General features: G+C 42.1%; 1 protein-coding gene across 8 annotated transcripts in view; it reads right to left on the reverse strand.

Moving 5' to 3' along the window:
* The window catches only part of VPS13B (vacuolar protein sorting 13 homolog B), a 903527-nt gene that overhangs the window by 457181 nt on the left and 426516 nt on the right, over positions 1 to 19830 (reverse strand). For all 8 annotated transcript variants that reach the window (XR_012644370.1, XM_074986872.1, XM_074986870.1 and 5 more), the window contains one exon: positions 7449 to 7558. Coding sequence is in view for 7 of the 8 variants with exons in the window: in XM_074986872.1 (XP_074842973.1) it covers positions 7449 to 7558 (110 nt within the window). In the remaining variant the exon portion in view is untranslated. The remainder of the gene's footprint in view (positions 1 to 7448; positions 7559 to 19830) is intronic.

Here is a 19830-nt window from a genome sequence, read left to right on the forward strand (position 1 = left end):
GCTGAGCCATGGATTGACCATGCTTGTAGGCGCAGGCCTCGGGGGTGAGGATGAACTATGGACCCCTGGGCCTGCGTGAGCAGGTCCGGCGCTACCGGAAGGGGTGGACGATCCGATATGCGGAGAAGCAAGGGGAACCATTGTTGTCGATCCCATGTGGGGACCACTAGGACCATGCGGGGTCTCTCCCTCCTGCCTTTCTGCAGGACCTTGTGGATGAGCACCGTGTGGGGGAACGCGTAAAGCAGTGGGCCTTTCCACAAAATCGCGAATGCGTCCCCCAGGGACCCCCGCCCCAGTCCTGCCCTTGAGCAGTATCGGGGGCACTTCTTGTTGTGCTGAGTGGCAAACAGGTATATCTGGGGAAACCTCCACGACTGAAAAATTGGTCGCAGCAGATCGGAGCGGATCTGCCACTCGTGTGTGAGTGCAAAGTGCCTGCTCAGCTGGTCTGCCTTCACGTAGTGAGCGCCTGGTAAGTACAAGGCTTTCAATGTTTTATTGTTGGCGATGCACCAGTTCCACAGGCGGACTGCTTCCGCACATAAGGCATGGGATCGAGCTCCGCCTTGTCGGTTTATATAAAACATGGTGGAGATATTGTCTGTATTGATCCCGACTACCTTGCCTTGTATGTGGTCTTGAAAGTGTTTGCAGGCGTTGAACACTGCTCTGAGCTCCAGAATATTTATATGCAGTGACTGTTCCGTAGGGGACCACAGTCCTTGCGTCACCTTTTCACCAATATGTGCTCCCCACCCTATGTGGGAAGCGTCGGTGGTGAGAAAAATAGAGATTTGTGGTTGGTGAAAGGGTACCCCTGTTAGCATGTTCTTGGGGTTTACCCACCATTGTAGGGATCTGCGCACCTCTGTCGAGGGCGACACCACCCTGCGGACGGTATGGGATGCCGGCTTCTAAACGCTCGCCAACCAATGTTGTAGGTTGCGCATATGCAATCTGGCGTTCTGTACCACGAACATTGCCGCTGCCATGTGGCCGAGCAGCTGCAAGCACGTGAAAACCGGCACCGTGGGGCTGTATGTAATGACTTGTACCAGGCAACCGATAGCGTGAAAGCGAGCGTCAGGTAGATAAACTCTTCCTGTGATAGAATTTATGCGTGCCCCTATGAACTCTATGTCCTGTGTGGGGTCGATCTTTGATTTCGCAAGGTTGATGACCAGGCCCAGCGAAGAAAACGTGTTTGCTGTTACGCGTATCATGCGTAGTACCTCCTCTTTCGAGGCCCCTTTCAGTAGGCAGCCGTCCAGTTATGGGAATATAAATACCCCGTCTGTGCAGGTAGGCTGACACCACTGCCAGGGTCTTGGTAAAGACTCTGGGGGCCGAGGAGAGGCCGAACGGAAGAACCTTGTATTGGAAATGTTCTTTGCCGACCATAAACCAGAGAAAACGTCTGTGAGCTGGGTGGATCGTTATATGAAAATACGCATCTTGTAAGTCGAGGGCTGCAAACCAATCTCCATCGTCCAGTGCCGTGAGTATAGAGGCGACTGTGATCATCCGAAAGCGTTGTTTGCGCAAGTACCGGTTGAGGCCTCGAAGATCTAAGATGGGCCTCCAGCCTCCTGTTTTCTTCTCCATGAGGAAGTATCGTGAATAAAACCCTTTCCCTTGAAGTCGCTCCGGCACTCTTTCGACCGCCCCTATAAGCATCAGGTGGTCCACCTCGTGCTTGAGTTTCGCCTCATGGGAGGCATCCCTGAGATGAGGCCTGGGCGGAGGTCTTAGCGGTGGGAGCGACTGGAAGGGGATCACGTAACCCGTGGCCATGATCTCTAGTACCCACTTGTCTGTGGTGATCTTTTGCCATTGTGAGTGGAACGGTCGGAGGCGATGATGGAACATTAATTGTGGATGACATTGCGCGATGGTAGGAATAGTGCAGCCCTCGATCTGTTTGTCAAACTTGTTGCCTTTGGGCCTGCCCCGAGAATGCACAGTCTTGTTGGGAACATCGCCTGGGAGTTCTATACTGTTGTTGCTGTTGATGCCGCCCTTGGTCGTAGCCCTGTTGGTACTGAGCACGCTGAGGCTGGTACGGGTATCGCCGTTGTTGAGGGTAATACTTTTTCTTTCTGTATGGAGGGGTATAAATACCCAGTGTTCTGAGTGTGGCTCTTGAGTCTTTACTGGAATGAACGACCGAATCAGTTGACTCTGCAAACAACTTCTGCGTGTCAAAAGGGAGATCGACAATTTTTGCCTGCAGATCCCTCGGGATACCCGATGTCTGGAGCCAGGATTCCCTGCGCTTGACCACTGCCGTAGCCGTTGAGCGTGCCGCCGTGTCCGCTACGTCCAGGGCGATCTGGACTCCCGTCCTTGAGGCTGCATAGCCCTCTTGCACGAGGGCCTTCAGCACTGGCTTCTTATCTTCTGGAAGCGAATCCATGAGAGAAGCAAGCCTGGAGTAGTTGTCGAAATTGTGGTTCCCTAGATGTGCTGCATAATTAGCCATTCTCAGCAGCAGGGTGGAGGAGGAGTATACCTTTCTGCCAAATAGCTCTAGCTTCTTGGCATCTCTGTCCATTCCCCCCGCTTTGTACTGGGAAGTCTTCGATCTCTGCTGAGACAATTCTACCACCAGAGAATTTGGTTGTGAGTGACTAAACAGAAACTCCATGCCCTTCGCCGGGACGAAGTATTTCTTATCCACCCTCTTGTTTATAGGTGGAGTGGAAGACGGGGTCTGCCATATGGTAGTAGCAGACTCCATGATTGCTTCGTCGAGGGGGATAGCGATTTTGGACGAGGCTGGAGGCCTCAGGTTTTTGAGGAGCTTGTGGTGCTTCTCCTGCACCTCTGCTGTTTGGATGCCTTGCGTGAAAGCCACCCTTTTAAACAGCTCCTGAAACTGTTTGAGGTCATCCGGGGGGGCAACATCCCCAGGGGCCATAGCCTCGTCGGGGGAGGACAAGGAGGAACCACTAGGGTAGACCTCCTTTGAACTCTCAGGGTCCTGCTGCTGGTGGTACACCCTCTCACTAGAGGCTTGCGAGGGAAAATCTTGGGGTTCCAGAATCAGCTCCCCTTGAGACAGCTGTGTTTCCGTCCCCGTCCGTGAGTGCCTGCGGGGGTACTGGGCGGTCGAGGGGGACCTGCCCCTGGGTGTATGCCTGTGGTGTCTATGCCCGGTGTGATAAGGACGACCGTGGCAGCACGGGCACGGTTCCTGGGATGGAGACCTGGACCACTCTCGAGGTGCATACCCCCGATGTCTGGGGGAACGACATTGTCTGGACGATTGAGACAAATGGTGAAACTGGTTCATGGTAGTACTCCAGAGGGTCAAATCCCAGAAAAGGCGAGGGTGGCCCGAGCCATGGTGACGCTGGTTGCGGGAACGGGGAAGGAGGCTCTGGGTAGGCTGGGGGAGACCCATGTCTCCTGGTTGGTGTACGCAGCATAAGGGGAGGACTTGTTGAGAGCAGCCCTGCAGCCCTGTCCAGAGAAGGGCTGCGGTGCCATGTTTTCGCTGCCGCCTTTCCCCTCCCCTGTGGGGCTGGCTCCGCCCCTCCCCGTGCTGGGGATCTCGGCCCCGCTGTTGGCGCGCTCATCTGCGGTGCCGCGCAGGTGGTGTCCTCCGGTGCCTGCAGGCTACATGCCTGTTGGCCCTGCATCGTTGGTGCCGCAGGGGTCTGTGCCGCTTGCGGCGGTGCCGCCGGTTCCAGCGCTTGCCTGGCCGCCGCTCTGAATGCGCGGGTAGGCTGTTTAGTAATCGGAGGCTCAGCCTCTGCCACGTGTGCTGCTGCGCTGCCGCTCGCTTGTGACTGCGGCTGGGGGCTATGAGCTACGCCCGTCCCGCTCGCTGTGACCGCCGGCAGGGATCGGGCTGGAGAGAGCTTCCTCTGTTTTTGCACTGAGGGGGTGAGGGACACAGCCTTCCTTTTATGGAGCCCTGTGGGTCCCTCCGGTTGAGGCCTCTCCGGCACGTCTGGCTGGAGGGCCTTATCAAACAGCAGCATTTTCAGCCGCATTTCTCTGTCCTTTCCGGCTGTGGCCATGAGCTTTGCACAGAAGGAGCATTTCTGGGTGACGTGTGATTCCCCCAGGCATCTGATACATTGACTGTGCCCATCAGAGGCCAGCATAGCTTCGCGGCAGGACTCACACTTCTTGAATCCTAAAGAGGACATTGCGGTGAGTCTTTGAGCTGTTAATAGGGTACTTAGCACCTTCTCTGTGCCTGTTCCCCTCTCACGGACTCCAGCCTGCCGCAGCAGGAGGCCTACTGGCCTTCACGTCCCCGGGGTGCCTCCGCTCCTCCTTTCGTTTCTAAGACTTTCTACTTATATGTATGTGTATTTTTTTGCAATACAGAAAAACAATTTAACTAAGAACTCTGAAAGAGAACTCTAAAACTCTGAAAAAAAACCTCTAAATACGCTGACTCTGGCCGCAGCCTGAGCAGATTCCGTCTGCAGCCGATGGCGGTTAAGAAGGAACTGGCGGGGACAGGATTGCGCACGTGGCCGGGAGTGCGCAGGGGAGTGGCGCGCGCCGGCGCATGCGCGGTCCAGCAGAAACTGCTGGAAAGATCCGATCTGCAGCGCCAGGGCAAGCCCGACACCTATCGTGGAGCACCCACGGGGACACTCGAGGAAGAAGTATCTTATTACTCTGTGTTTGTGCTTGACAGTGTACAGCGTGGACCCATTATTGGTTGTTCCCTTGATTCTACCAAATAATGATGCTTAATAAGAACAATAGATTAAAAACATAAATTATGTATGCTATAGAAAATTCCACTGTGCATTAGTTCATTTCAAATTCACAAATTATTCAATTGTGAAGTGTATTAAAAAAAATCCTATACAAAAAAAAATGAGGATTTTGACAAGTCTGAACTACACACATCACCTGTACTTTCCAGCTTACATTCAGGTTACATACATCATTATTTGTTTGACCTTCTTAAAGTAGAAAAGGAATACTAGAGGGAAAGTTAGAAGCAACAGGTCTCTGCTAGTAAGCTTCCTGCATCACTTCGGAGGAAAATCCAAATTTTGAGAGTCTGATATTGTCAACGTATGGTTTAACAATGTATTAAGATTATACATTTTTTCCCTAAGCTTGTGAATGTACACGCCAAAATGTGGCTGCTGTTACATATTTCAGTAAGGATCCATGTAGTTCCTGTTGTGACTATGTGGTCACTGCTCTAGGGGTAAAGAAGGATGTTTTCCTATTGTCATATTTAGTTTCCATATGCATCTATCTATTTTTCATTTTAAATAAAATGAAAAATGTGAAATTTTATTTAATGTTAAGAATATCAATGACAACTTTCTGAATGTGTGCATAAATCTGCATAATACTTTTGGATTTCTCCACTGAATAGTTGTGAAATATGGTATTGATCTTAAGCTTCTCTTGCCGAACTGCTAACTCTCAGGAGGAGAAGACCACTTTGTATCTCCAGCCTTTTTATCTACTTACAAGAGATTGGGATGTAGAGTGATATAATCTCATGCTAATGAAAGGCTCTGGGATTTTAATTTTCAACAGTTACGCCCTATAATTATAAAACCTGTATCTGGTTGGAATGAAAAAGTGAATTATTTTTGTTAATAAATTTAAACTACATGCTTTCAGTGTTTTCAGTTATTTTGTGAATAACTATGTGCTCCTACTCTGCACACAGTCATCAGAAAAAATTCCCCCAGTAGTGCCTGTTGGGACAGCCTGTGTTCCTTCTGTTATCACATAGCACTGTGTTTCAACATAAAGAGCAGAGCCATTCCATAGCAACATCCTTGCCACTCAACTTCAGTGCGGGGGGCAGGAGGACAGGTTATGTTATGGAAGTGTGAAATACATCATGAACAATTACTGAAGGTTACTAACCATTTTGTATTTTACAGGTGATTGCATATGAGCATTCTGCTCCTGATGTCCCGTAAGGCATAAAGGAGAAGGGATTGGTGCCTACATAACAGACTGGAAGACAACTCATCCAAGTTGAGTATAGTCTCTTTATGCTAAGTGATGGCACAATGGGATGTGACGGTATCCCACAGCACCATTCTTGCCGAACAGTAAGCCAATTGCCATATCATTAGCAAATTTACAATAGCTGCCCAATTAAAAATGCAAGGTTGATACTGCTGCTGGGGGGACCTTGACAGAGTTAATCACCAACCATGAATGTTATACGCAAAACACATAGGCCAAATACGCAGTACTGAGGGCCGCATTGATGAAACCCCAAATTGGTAAGACCAGATGGAACCAGATGGCTTCCACTTCTAAATGTGTTTTGACACATTTCTGTATTTGACAAGACACTACAAACCCACTCCAAAACAACAATTCTCTCTTTGATTTATCAAAAGATCCTCCAGGCTGTTAAATGCAAGTGCTTACAGGCTCCAGTGAAGAACCTGATCAAGATCCTGCAAAATGATGTCTGGGTCCAAGAAAGTGAAATTGGAGCCTCCACCTACAAATCCAACACAGTGGGGAACCAATGCTCCTGGAACCACCCTGGGACTGTTTGTATTTCCCAGGAATCATCTGATTTGATCTTTTGCCACACTGTGTATAGAAGTGGAATAGAAGAAGCATAGCAAAGTTTGTTCAATTAAGAAAGCAGGCAAGTGTTCATTATAGAACCAAGACTGTGACCTTGTATGAAACAAAACTGATGGCATTTCCTGTTGGCCTTGGCTGCGAACACTGCCGAAAAATCTACATGGCTATATCCAGGTAGAGAGACAGCTTGTAGTGACTGCTTAGGTGGTCTGGAAGCTCACTCTGCAAACTTGGAAGGTAAGGTTGAATTGGTGATGCTACTCTGCTGTATGAGAGGACAAAAAGGATTTTTCCAAATCGAGATAGGAAAGCCTGAGTGGCTAGGCAGGCACACCGTAGCTCTCTGGCACTGATATGTAGAGACATGAGGACTATAAACCCCCAGTTTGTAAGGCAGACATATCTATCACCAGTTCTAGGAAAGGTTGAGACAGGCAAAGGGAGTACCTATACATACATTGACCAGTTCTGTCCACCAATCCGGAGATGTCTGTGTGTCAGACAGCATGTTCAACAGAGAGCTCAGATGGTGACAACTTGGTAAATAAAAGGAATGTAGCCATCTCTGAGGAACTCTGAAATATAGTCTGTTATATCCATGAGATTATATGTTCCAGGAACCCTAGACATCTTACGGCTACAGTGCAAAGTACTGAACCATTTAAAATAAATTAACAACAAGCCCCAGGGACTTGATGCGTATGGGATCTAGAAGCTGGATCCAATCAAAACAGAACGCAGGACAGGGACAGGCTGTGACAGTATCCTTTAAAATAAACACATTCTGGAGTAAGAGAACATAAAATTTTCACATTAAATGAGAGAATGTGGTATTGGAAAAGGTTATTTTCATATACATAAAACACTGGTTTCTCAAGAATTCCTACCTGTTGGATGTGTCTACTACTTCGTTTCTGAGGCTGGTACATAAGCCATGTATACAAGACTGGATCAATATTGACCGCTAATCCCTGCACACTGGCCAAAAGTACAGCACCTATGTACAATAAAGAGAAAATGAAATTAAAAGATGAAATATATGAACATTAACATATATATTTTCTTAATGCCATACAAGCCCTTTCTGAAAATGAAAATTTATCATTGTGCGGTCATTACATTTTAAAAATTCACTCCAGTTTTAGAGATGTTACTAACTCTATAAAAAGTCTTAAAATGAAGATTAAATACCCTATAAACTCAGGACCATATAATGGAATTAAGTTTTCTAATTGTGAACACTATGTACTGCAAATTTGCCAGATGCCTCTTTTGGTTAGTACTTTTTTTTTTTAAATTGATAAAATAATTTTGATTTGCTTTATTTTATTTTTCAAATGGAAATTTTGAAAATGATTAACATTTCTAAGCACAAAATATGTCCCTAAATCTTTATAAAGAGAAGTGGAAAAAGAAAGCTGAAATGGGGTCAGGGGCTGGGGGGAGAGAGAAGAATGATTATTACAGAAGTAAGAAAATAGTTTTGCATACTAACATCCTCCGATAAAAGCTCCTTTCACATCCCAGAAGACTGCCATTTAACTATTTCTGATTGTCAATGATTTCATACACTATTCACAGCCTTTGGGTGACGTCCTTCACAACAGTCTTAGGCTTTCACGATTCTTAAAATCTGCTAATCAGCTACTCTAAGCACCTATATTTCACAAGGCCTACCCTAACTTTGCAGGAGGAGGAGGAGAAGAAAAGACCTGAACAAATTCATCTTGTTCACCACAGTCTTTCCACTTCTGGCTAGGATCTGTATTTCTGCTATCCTTATTAAGAAGGATAGGCCCACTCCATCACCCATGCACTAGGCTGCATAAAATTTTAAAATCAACCTAAACAGTGAACCTCAATAGTTGCAAGGATGCCATACACAAAGTTACTCCTCACTTTATTTAAAAGTTCTCCTGGAAAAAACAAGTGTACTATAAAGGCCAATGCAACTGACCACCATTCTAATTGTCCACAAGGATCCCCAACTCATTGAGGCCTTTCAATTGCAGTCACAGTCTTTTGGTTTCTCGCAAGGGGTCTGTCTGACAATTCGTAACTACTCTTTTGTTCCCAGTAACTGCTGAGGCTTCTGTGTTTCTCTCACAGTCAGAACAGTGAAATACTTGGAGAAAGAACAAACTTAAGTGCCCAGAAGAGATCTTTCAGGAGGATTAGTGGACTGTGGAAATCACAAGACAGCAGAACTTTAAATATCATATAAACCTATATTCATCACATCACGAAAGTGAGAAAGTCGGCAACTTTGCAAATGGTGTAGGGCAAGGAAGCAGAAAACAAAATGGAGAAAATGCACAAAAATTCTTGGCTCTCCCCCACCCTTCTTCTTCTTCCTACAAACACAGCTGTTCTCACACACACACACAAAAATGTGAATGTAACCCAGAGCGCACAACTTCTCCCTCTAGACTCTTTTCTCAGCCAACAGAAACACTATGCAAGAACTGAGACTTGTAGCCCCAGACCCAAAGAAAATAATGTAACCCATTCTTCCCCCCAAAAAAGAAAATACTTGTAATTGGATGGTGGGTCAACTTTTTCTGGAGTGAGGACAGGGGGATGCCTTGGAACTTTCTTCCTGCTGGCGCTCTGCCCAAAGCAGATTTCAATTATCTTTCTGTCATGGGCCGAATATTATTTGGACTGATGTTGTCAGATATACTCTCTAGTGGGTCGATAAGCAAAGGCAAAACACCAGAGAGACAATATACACAAGAAAAGGCTTTCATACAAGTCCTACAATAAGATTTTTTTTAAAAAGATAAAAAAGAGACTTTCTAGGACTCTCAGTTTTGGAGAAAAGCTTGGAAAGGGACTTAAAGCTCCAAAAAACAGAAGGCAAATAGAAGATCTCAAAATGTTTTATTTTAATAGTTAATTATTTTCAAATCAACATAATGATTATTTGAGGTCTGATTCAGAAGTCTTATCCTTGGAGTTGGCAGTATTTCAATCTAAGCAGAGAAATAAGGATTAAATGAGCATACTGAATGCGCTATCCTCTCTGCCTGGGAGGTGGAACTATCAATCCTGGAGGTGTATTAGTACTAAGTGTGTAGGGATGTGAAGTGCTATGGCACATGTATTGCAATTATTCTGCCTCTAGAGATCTTCAAACAAAGCAGAATATTTTCATGGATATACAATTAATTTTTAGGTCACATGAACTACATCTTCATGCGTTTATTCAATAAGTATTCTGTATTCATTACCAGCATGTTATTTGTACGTATTCAAATATATTCACATTAATATAGCAATTTAACTGTAAATTTCTAAAATTCAGAACCAAATGGATTCATTTAACGGAAAGAAATGAAGACTAATGTATCTGCTCAGCCTGCCTTTAAATAAGATTTGAAATTTTGAAATTAAAAATAAAATTAACTTTTTAAAAAGCAGCCGAATACTGGAAGGTAAAACAATAAAATCCACATATTTTTGGTATTAGTAATGTTAAGGAAAACAAAAATCATGACTACTACAAACAATGTATGTGATATTTCATAAGAAAACATTTTTCAAGTTAATTCATATAACCCTTTCATTTATATCAACATACTTTGGACACAGACAGCAAAGACATACCATTCACCAACATAAAATACTTCCAAATTTTTAAAAAGTAAAATATTATATTTTAATTTTATTTTAAACTAGTAGATTTAACTGGCATTGCTCATGTACTTCAAGGCAGGAAGGTGGTGGGGTGCAGGAGTCAGGGCAGGGGGTTGGGAGATGGGGGCAAGGGGAGCTCAGTGCAGGAACCTGGTGGCTCAGGACAGGGAGGTGTGGTGGCTGGCGGCTTGGCTCACCAGGAGCAGCATGTTGTGGTGAGACCATGCTGTCAGGCCACGAGCATTACTCCCCTAAGCTAGAGCAAGGCAGAGGGGGATGCAACTGCACAGCCAGCTCTCCAGTGTTCTCAGGGATGCACTTACTTGCTGCCCCCATGTTGATTCTGAAGTATACCTGTCTCCTATGTGTGTTGTCCCCTTGTGGTCATTCTGGAATATAATACTCAGTGATAGCAGACTCCCCTTTCCCTTCTTTCCATTTGTGGTCATTCTGGAATATAATGCTCTGACACACGAGACTTGCCTTTCTATTTGATGAGAAACAATCACATTCCACTCTCCTGGCACAACCAAATCCTTACCCTGCTTTAAGATATGATTTGAGGAAGCTGCATACCAAATGTGGTGGTCCTAGCTTTTACCATTTAGGAGTTCCTGAACAAATGGACTCTGGGATGGAGGGATGGACACACAGACAAACTCCCTCAAATAAATAGATAATAAGTAGATAAAAAGTGATCAAATCTATTGAATTTTATAAGGCAGGAAATACTATCAAACGGGTTAAGGGAGGTAGGATTGAGAAGTACGAAGTGCAAGAGGCAGTCAAAAAACACACAAAGATAAATCATCAGTATAGCACAGGCTCTGAGCTGGAACACACACAGAGGAACTCCTGTAGCTAGAAGAGGCTTTGTGATCTGATAGTTTTAAATGTCAGTAATAAACCTTAAAAATAAATCTTCAATTTAAGGAGAAACCAGTGGTAGGACATAAAATAAAGGAGTAACATGTGTACAATATGAACAACGATAAATAAGCCTTGAAACAAGATCTGGAGACTGGAAACAGAAAATGCTAGAAGGTGGGTATGGAGTACATTACAATAATTAGCATTTATCAAAAGTTTTAGCAGCCAAAATTATGAGGGAACCCCGCGTCTTTAAAAGACATTATCTGATGTCAGCAAGCTTTAATAATAGATTCATTGTACATGTCAAAAGATATACAAATTGGACTGACTTCCTTGCAGGCAGGGTGTAGGAAGGAGTCAGCCTCTGGGCAAAAAATAATGGGGAAAAAGGTTTAACAAATTTCCCAAAACACCAAAAAAAAAAAAGTGTTAGCAGGTAACATGATTTAGGACTGCAAAAAATGAACTCAGCTCAAACTTTTAGGAAGTTGGGAATCATTTCAAGTTAAAGCATGATTTTGATTATCTGTCAACCTTAACTATAGATTTGCTATCTATCATGGCTCCATTAAGCTCAAAGATGAGGTGGCGGAGGACAATTTTATTATTATTAAATTAAATACTTATTAATTATAATTAATATTACTTTTTTGCCTTTTAGTTTGAATTCCAGATAAGCTTGGCCTCCTAACTTTTACTTCAGCATTTGCTGCCTAGATTCTACATTGACAAAAAAACCACCACCACCACCACCCACCCACACTCTTAATAGAGACAGATAATTTTTATGGGACCTCTCTGGCGAGACCCAAGCAGAAAAGGATTTTAGTTAATCAGTTAATTTTAAATTTAGCTATCATGACAAAAATTATGAGATGGCTCAACTTCCACAGACATCCATTAACTTCACTGGCATCAGGACTGGGCCATAAACAGATTCAGATTCACATAGACAGAGTAATATTTCATATTTAACTAGAGATTCTTTAATGATCATTTTATGTGTTTCAGGAAAATGCACTAAAGTTTCTGAATTTCATTAGGAGTGTTTTGAACTTTTTTCACTTCCTATTCAAATTAAATTCAAGTTTCAATGAAAAACAGGTCTTACTGACACACTGGACATGTCTACACTAGACCAAAACTTCAAAATGGCCATGCAAACGGCTATTTCGAAGTTTACTAATGAAGTGCTGAAATACATATTCAATGCCTTATTAGCATGCCAGCAGCCACGGCATTTCAAAATTGCCGTGGCTCGCCGCCATGCAGCTCATCCAGACAGAGCTCCTTTTCAAAAGGACCCCAGCAACTTCGAAATCTCCTTATTCCTATCTGCTGTTAGGAATAAGGGGATTTTGAAGTTGCTGGGGTCCTTTCGAAAAGGAGCCACACGGCAGCGAGCCGCGTCAATTTCGAAGTGCTGCAGCTGTGGCATGTTAATGAGGCACTGAATATGTATTTCAGTGCTTCATTAGTAAACGTCAAAATGGCCACTGCATGGCCATTTCGAAGTTTTGGGCTAGTGTAGATGTAGCCACTGTGTTTCACTTTCAAAGCCAAATTCATACATATTTATATCATAACCCTTTCTCGTTACAAAGTACAAAATATGAATACAGACAACAATTGCAGTCTTTGAGAATATGAAGGACCACACCATTAGAGTCCTGCTGTACAATTTAGAACAATCTCCCCGCCCACCCGCCAACAATTCAGCTTGAGTGAAAAACAATTAGTTTCCTCCCCCAGCTTTCAACACACACTTCTCTTGAAGATGATGATGGAGGGAGGGGTCCCAAGCATAAAGAAGAGAGGTGGAAGGACAGTGCAAGCTCTGAGTTAAAAATACCAGAGATACAAACTTGTTATGCTTAAACAAAGCACATGCAATCTTTTATACGGGAAAAGGCAGTACGCCACATTTCTTGAGAATGTAACAGTAGCATATGCTTTTTAGTTACTTACACATACAGACACCATACACACAGTCCCGCCAGACAACGTCATAGTTACCAATTCAGAGTCTGTATCAATCTAGTATCCAGCTAGAATGATCAGAGAGGGGGAGCAGGGCCTTTGTTGGTTGCGATTTGATGCTTTCCTGGCATTGGTGGCAAGATGAACCCCAAGTTTTATGGCAAAGCACCCTACTTTTATAATATGTTTTTGAAATTTATGGATTTTGCTGTGTTAGTTTGTGATTGGTGTGGTTTTTTTTATCTTCAATAGTTTTTAAAACATTTTTAGAAAGGCTTATTTTGTAATTAGTTGTCTTTTAGGGGTACTTGCTTTATGCTTTGGAGTTGTTAGTTTGCGAATTTGGTCACTTCTTGACTATGGGTATGCAATGATAGGGGTTTTTTTTATGCCATTAAGTCTGTTTTTACCCCTGCTTTGCCCTTTCTTTTTGGCCATTTGGCTCTGAGGATAACCTTTGCCCCTTTATTTTGTCACAGACATGCTACTTTTACACAAACACAATTTTTACAAGGACTTTCAAGGAAAAGCATTGTATCACAGTATATTATATTGGGCAAAGCCAAAGCCATTGTAAATTAAACAATTAAGACTTCAGCCTCCAACATTTTTCTAATTTTATTGACCTAGACACAATACCAAAATTCTGTCTCTTTACTTACTAAATTCACTAAATGTTAAAACAGACATATTTTTAATTTAAGAACTTAACTAATAAAATTATTAAATGTTAAATGTGTTAATGTTACCTTATACTGATACATTAAACCTAAAATACAAAATATAAAAAGAATAAAACTTTTAACTTTAACAAACTGACAGGTCAACTGCACACCTCACTTGGAACTAGAAGTACACAATCAGGCAGCACCAGAGACAACAACAACAAAAAAAGCAAATACTGTACCAGGTTAAACGAACATCTAAAAATAAAGACAAAGCAGCACTTTCCTTCTCCATAGTAAAGTTTCAAAGCTGTGTTTAGTCATTGCTCAGTTGTAAATTTTTGAATTGTGTTCATAACTCAAACTCTGTGTAGTCTGAGGTTAGCCCATACAGCTGCACTCAGCATTGTCTCCCACCATGGATAAGTTATATGTTAAGCTGAGCAAGGAGGAGGCTTATAAGCTTGCTACCTCATCTCTAGGAACCAACTCTGTCTACCTGATATGTAGGTAGGCAGCTCTCTCTTTTCCTTTCAAATTCAATTCCATTCCTGTCAGCATCACGGCTAAGCATAGAGCAGTGTGCACTCAAGCCTGGTAGGCAGTGGGAGTCAGCCATCAGCCCCTTTGCCAAGAAGCTCCTCTTCCTCATTCTTTCCCTCTTACACATTCAAGAGGCAGGATCAGGGAGAGAGAGTTGCTCACATTTCAGGGGGAGAAGGGGCAGCACTTGTGCGAGAGAGAAGAGCTTGCAGTAGGGCACAACCTTGGGAAGGGGTGCTAGGGATTATGGGAGAAACCTTTAAAGAGGAAAGCTGAAGGCAGGGAGGGAGACACAAGATAGATTTGTGGAGAGCTAAGGGAAGCGGGAGGAGAAAAAGGAGGTCTTTCGTGAGAAAGAAGAGGCCTTAGTGGAGAGGGGAGGAGAGTACAGTCTAAGGAAAAGATATGGTTGGAGAGTGAAAGAGGTATGATCAGTGGAGAAGAAATACTTGGGGAGGAAACACCAGACCTAAGTAAGTGCATAGTTTGAGTAGGAGAGGTGTGTGGAGCCTGAGTTTTGGGGTTGCAGGCATGGACTTTTATTGCTTGGATCTTCTTGGAGGGAAAGGGCTTCTGAACTCAGTGTCTCTGTCCTCATGTCTATTTGTCAAAATGAGTCCATTGCTTGAAACAGACAGCAGTATTCCAACTGCAAGTGGAATTATTCTTCTAACTCAATAGCAAGCACACAACAGCAATGACATAGCTCATTTTGTGGGTGATCTGGAATAAGCAGCAGCCTTGACACTGAAAGAGATATTGCACTCAATGTATGTAATATCTGGAAAAGAACAAAAGAGATGCTACTATTGGAACACTTCCTGAAATCTCCAAATTAAAAATGTTTATACTTTAATTATTTCCAATGAGCCACTTTAGAAATGAAACACTGTCTCCAGATTTTAAATATTTCCCTGGGAAAAAAGAATAGTAGCATCTTTATGGAAAACAGCAACTTCTTTTTAGTTATAATAAATTTGGATTTTTTTGAGGAAGGGATGACAAAATAGAAATGGTTTGTAATGAAAATTAATTCTGACATATTTTGTTTATTTTTAGTAACTAAGGAGTTTAAGAAAACATTATACCAACATGCTACATAAACCGTATCATAATTTATTCTAACAGTGATCTCATGCCTTTGAGGTGTCTTAGGGTCCATGAATGCTAAACAGGTGCTGATACAGGTTAACTTAGCATCATAAATTTAATATCCAATTATTTCAAAGGGGAAGGGGAATGAAAAACAGCCTTGTTTTTCATTTATCATCAGAGTATTCCACTGTACTACACACAGACCATCATTTAACACACACACACACACAAAGAATTCTTTTGTACAAGAGTGTGCAGGCAATTAACTCTTTATGATGGCTTGACTCAGAACAGATCCATTGTAAATCACTAAAAGTGAAAATATCTAATTCTCTTTAATTTTAGCCTGGGAGACAACTACGGGAAAAAGTGTGCTGTGCTATTTTGCTTACTGCCAGAACAGCTCACTTAGCCACATTCCTAACAGGCTTTATCAATTAGCCATCCCAGGCCACCACAATCATTTTCACTTACATCCCAAACTGAAGAATGAAAGCTGAGGAAGGGGGTTAAAGACTGAAGTTACACAGTGTAAAAATTAAACATGCATATTTTTGTCAGTTTTATAACATATATGACAAGCCAGTAAGATTGCCTTGTAAAATACCAACTCATCTGAGGGAAAGAGAGTCCTGTGCTCCATCTGGAATCACTGAACCAGACAGGCACGGCAGACCTATCAATCTACAGCAAAGTTTAAGTGACTATGAACTCTTACCTACAGTAAGTCAACTTTTTATCATCTACCCATTGAGATATCTGTCTGCAAGCTTCCCTATTTAAGGCTTAGTTGAGTGGCTTTTTAAAAAGATATAATTAGACACTAATATTTTAAGACATATACATTACACATTACTTATCTCAGAGAAAAAATACAACCAAATGATTGTATTTTGTCTGGAAAGAGTACTTATTTGCTAAGGAGAGCAAAAAGACCAATGTGAGAGCCCAGCCATGAGCCCATCAAAACCCTAACTGACTGGATCAGGTCCAATATGACTGTTCTAATCTTTATTTTGATGTAATGTTGAAATGTTAGCAAAGTATCAAATGTATTTGTCTCAATTCTCTCCTATCGTTTACAAATCCTATAGATCAATAAAAAAACATAACCCTTCATTTAATGGTATATAGGCTACCTAAAGGCAAAAAAAAAACACTGGGGAAAGATATGTTATTGACACTGCACAGAAACTTGAAGAAAACGAACACACATTTGTGGAGTTCCATGATTACTTTGGCAAACTTTTGTTTTTGCTTTAAAACTCACAATTACAAGGGAAAAGGCTAGTTGCTCAAGCTGATATTAAAATCCTTTTGCAACAACCACAGTATTTTCCTCACTACAAATCTTAAAATCAGATTTCCCCACCAAGTCAGGCATTTTAAAATTCCGTTTTTCTGCAGTTCACACACAAGCACGTTTCCCCAAACAAATTCAAATAATCAAAAATATTTAATGATATTTTACTGCTACTTGCCTGCCAAGCAATAGGTTTTGGTCTTTGGAAATATTTTACATATGAATGGTCAATACTTTTCTATTATATATTGTAATGAAGTATCATGTGTAAGAGTAAAAATATAATGCAAATATTGAAAATATAATGCTCTGAGCGTTTCCATCTGTTTGTTGCAAACATATAAATTTGTCATGGCATAACTTTCAAGCACATGTTCTAACAAACAATTTCAGGGGATTATGAAAAGCAAAGTAATCATGTTACAGTAGTACAACAAAAAAGAACAAACCTTTGGTATTTGAGTAATAAATCAAGTTACTTTGGTAAATGAACTCATTGTATCCTTCAGGACACTGCCTCAGTAGGTACACACTGAGAAAGACTAAATCTAGTGACAACCCTCTGAAAGAAGACTCAACAATACAACTAATCCAAAAAGTAATCAAACACTGCTTTCATTAAATAGAGAAAATAATCTAATCTGGACTAAATATCAAGTGATAATATTACACAAAGATATAAATCAAGTCCTGGGAGAAGAGGTGATGATTTGCACAACCTATATAAGAAAGGTAGATGCTGTATGCATGAACTAGTAATCCATCCTTAGAAAGAGTGTTCCCTAGTTTTGATTCAGAAATGTCAGTGGGCACAGAGAATTAATGAATCAGACAAACTATCCATTTAAATCAACCCTGGAGTTCAGGTCTTTAGCTTTTCACCAAAAAGATATAAACAATCTTGAGAATTTCTTAACAGGCTTTGTCCCATCAAAGAAATAAATGATAGACCTCTTTATTAGCAATCATGGTCCTATGGGCACCTTCTGTATAAAAAAGAACTTTGGATCCATCATCCAAGTATCTCATAAACAGATCCACATAGCTTCTAACATCATGCTCATTCATCCTTGGATTCACAGGATTCAGCATGTGATCAAAGAGTCCTAGGTGGTTGGGAACAGGCCCTGGTGATGAAGTCTCTTAACCACTTGGTTGTCCGGGACTGTCACGGATCTAGCCATCTCGGCAGCAAAAGTTTGGAGAGGGCAGAAGTAACTCAAACTCAACGCACAGCAATTAAAAGAAGGTACTAGTGCTGCTGTGATTGGACCAACAGCTAAGCTGCCAGACGGTGCCTGAGTTTTGAGATTGCTTAAATAAACAGTAGTTTGCTCCATTTTCCCTTGGCAAATGAAGACATACCATTACTCAGGAATTGCAAAATGGCAACTCCATCACAACCTTATCAACCTCTATGTTACAAGAATCTGACCTACTCTGAAACAAAGAGAATGGAAGTTCTTATAGCTGTAATAGATGTGGAATTCAGTTTGCCCATAACAGGTTTTCAGGTCTTCTGGTACCCCTGTTGGCAAAATATGCTTGGCCGTCCCAAATAGTTGAAGACTGCACACTCACCAAAACACATACAAAACATAATCAAAATTGTTCTCGATATTAATATCAGTAAAACCATGCATTCTTGCTCAGAAAGATGGAGCCAGTTCACTAGATTTTTAAGATTATAAGGAAATAAAAAAAAAACAAGTGCCCAATCCGGAATTAAGTAGCATGCCAAGAATCCCTATTGAATGAAAGCATAGAAGAAAGGAAAGAGTACCATTTTGGTAATACAAGCCCAACTAAAGAGATGTGGGGCATGAGCTGTGTGATTTCACGAAAACAAGAATTGCAGCAGAGAATGGATTAATCTCTCAAAAATGGTGGTTAATCCCAGAGATGACATTTGTTGATATAACACTAATAATGTGAAAAGCATTAGTGAGAATAATGAAATCTCCAAAACTTGTGAAGAACAAGGAGTTAAAATGAGAAGAAAATAATGGACTGAGTCTGTAGTTTCCCAGGCAGGGTTTGTACTACTGTTAACAGAAATAAAAAATTCTGTTAGCGGTAATACAAAGACAGCCTAGGATCTACATATTACATGGGATGAGACAATAAATAAGAGGATAAAACTAGAAAGTTAGGCTACATCTACAGTACAAAATAAAGTCAAATTTATTAAAGTTGACTTTCTAACACTCAGTTTTATAAAGTTGAGTGTCTGCAACTGCCCACAAAGTCGACTTAGTGTCTCCTCACTAAATTGACAAAGTTCAACTGCTGCAGCAGTGCATTTGTGCACACCAGTCCCGCAGTTCCTTTGCCTTCATGGCATTTTGGGGTTTTTTGCCAGTGCATTATGGGAAAAATGCCCCAAAAGTGGTTGTGGATGTGTGATGTCATCTTCCCAGACTGCATTGCCCTAATTTCCCTCCCATTGAAAACACAGAGCCATATTTCAGAAGTCTCTTTCCCCAGTGAGAGAAATTGTACGCGTCATCCACATTATGGAAAGAGGCAGCTTTACAGAAGAGTTTTTTCAAGAGGCTTCAAATTGCCATTAAATACAAGGGCAGGGGGAGGGGGAGGCTCAAGGAGCCAGGTTTGAACGAGAGAGAGAGAGGGCGGGGGGGGAAATTTGTGAGCTGTCACCACACAAGTGAACAACGGCCATTTTCAGATGTCTCTTCCTCCAGTGAAAACACACCAAACAGGATCCATGAGACTAAGGAAAGACTTCACATTATTCTCAAAGAAATAAGATACAATGAAAAGTGGTAGTGTACCTGGCTGAATGAGTCAGGTTGAAGGAGAGAGAGAGGAAAAAAAAATTCTGTGCATTGTCACTACACAGAAGTGAAGAACACTCCAGGGAGGCTGTTGCACTGACATCTCCAACATGAGGCGAGGACACCCTTAGAAATATTAGCTCCAGACTCATCATGAATCCCCAAGACTAAACAGAAGAGACGGAAAAAATCCCAGGGGGTGTTGGTGTCTACTGCTTGCTGGAAGATGCCATTACCCCAACAGAAGTAGTAGTAACTTGAGAAGAGAAGGAAAAGCTAAGGAAGCATTAGATAATATGAATGAAGGGATTCCCTTGTCTCTTCTAGTAAAGAAGCCCTTGTCCCAGCAACCGCCTGTGTGTGAGAGAGAAGG

This window comes from Carettochelys insculpta, chromosome 2, assembly GCF_033958435.1.
Source record: "Carettochelys insculpta isolate YL-2023 chromosome 2, ASM3395843v1, whole genome shotgun sequence".
Classification (NCBI taxonomy): Eukaryota; Metazoa; Chordata; order Testudines; family Carettochelyidae; genus Carettochelys; species Carettochelys insculpta.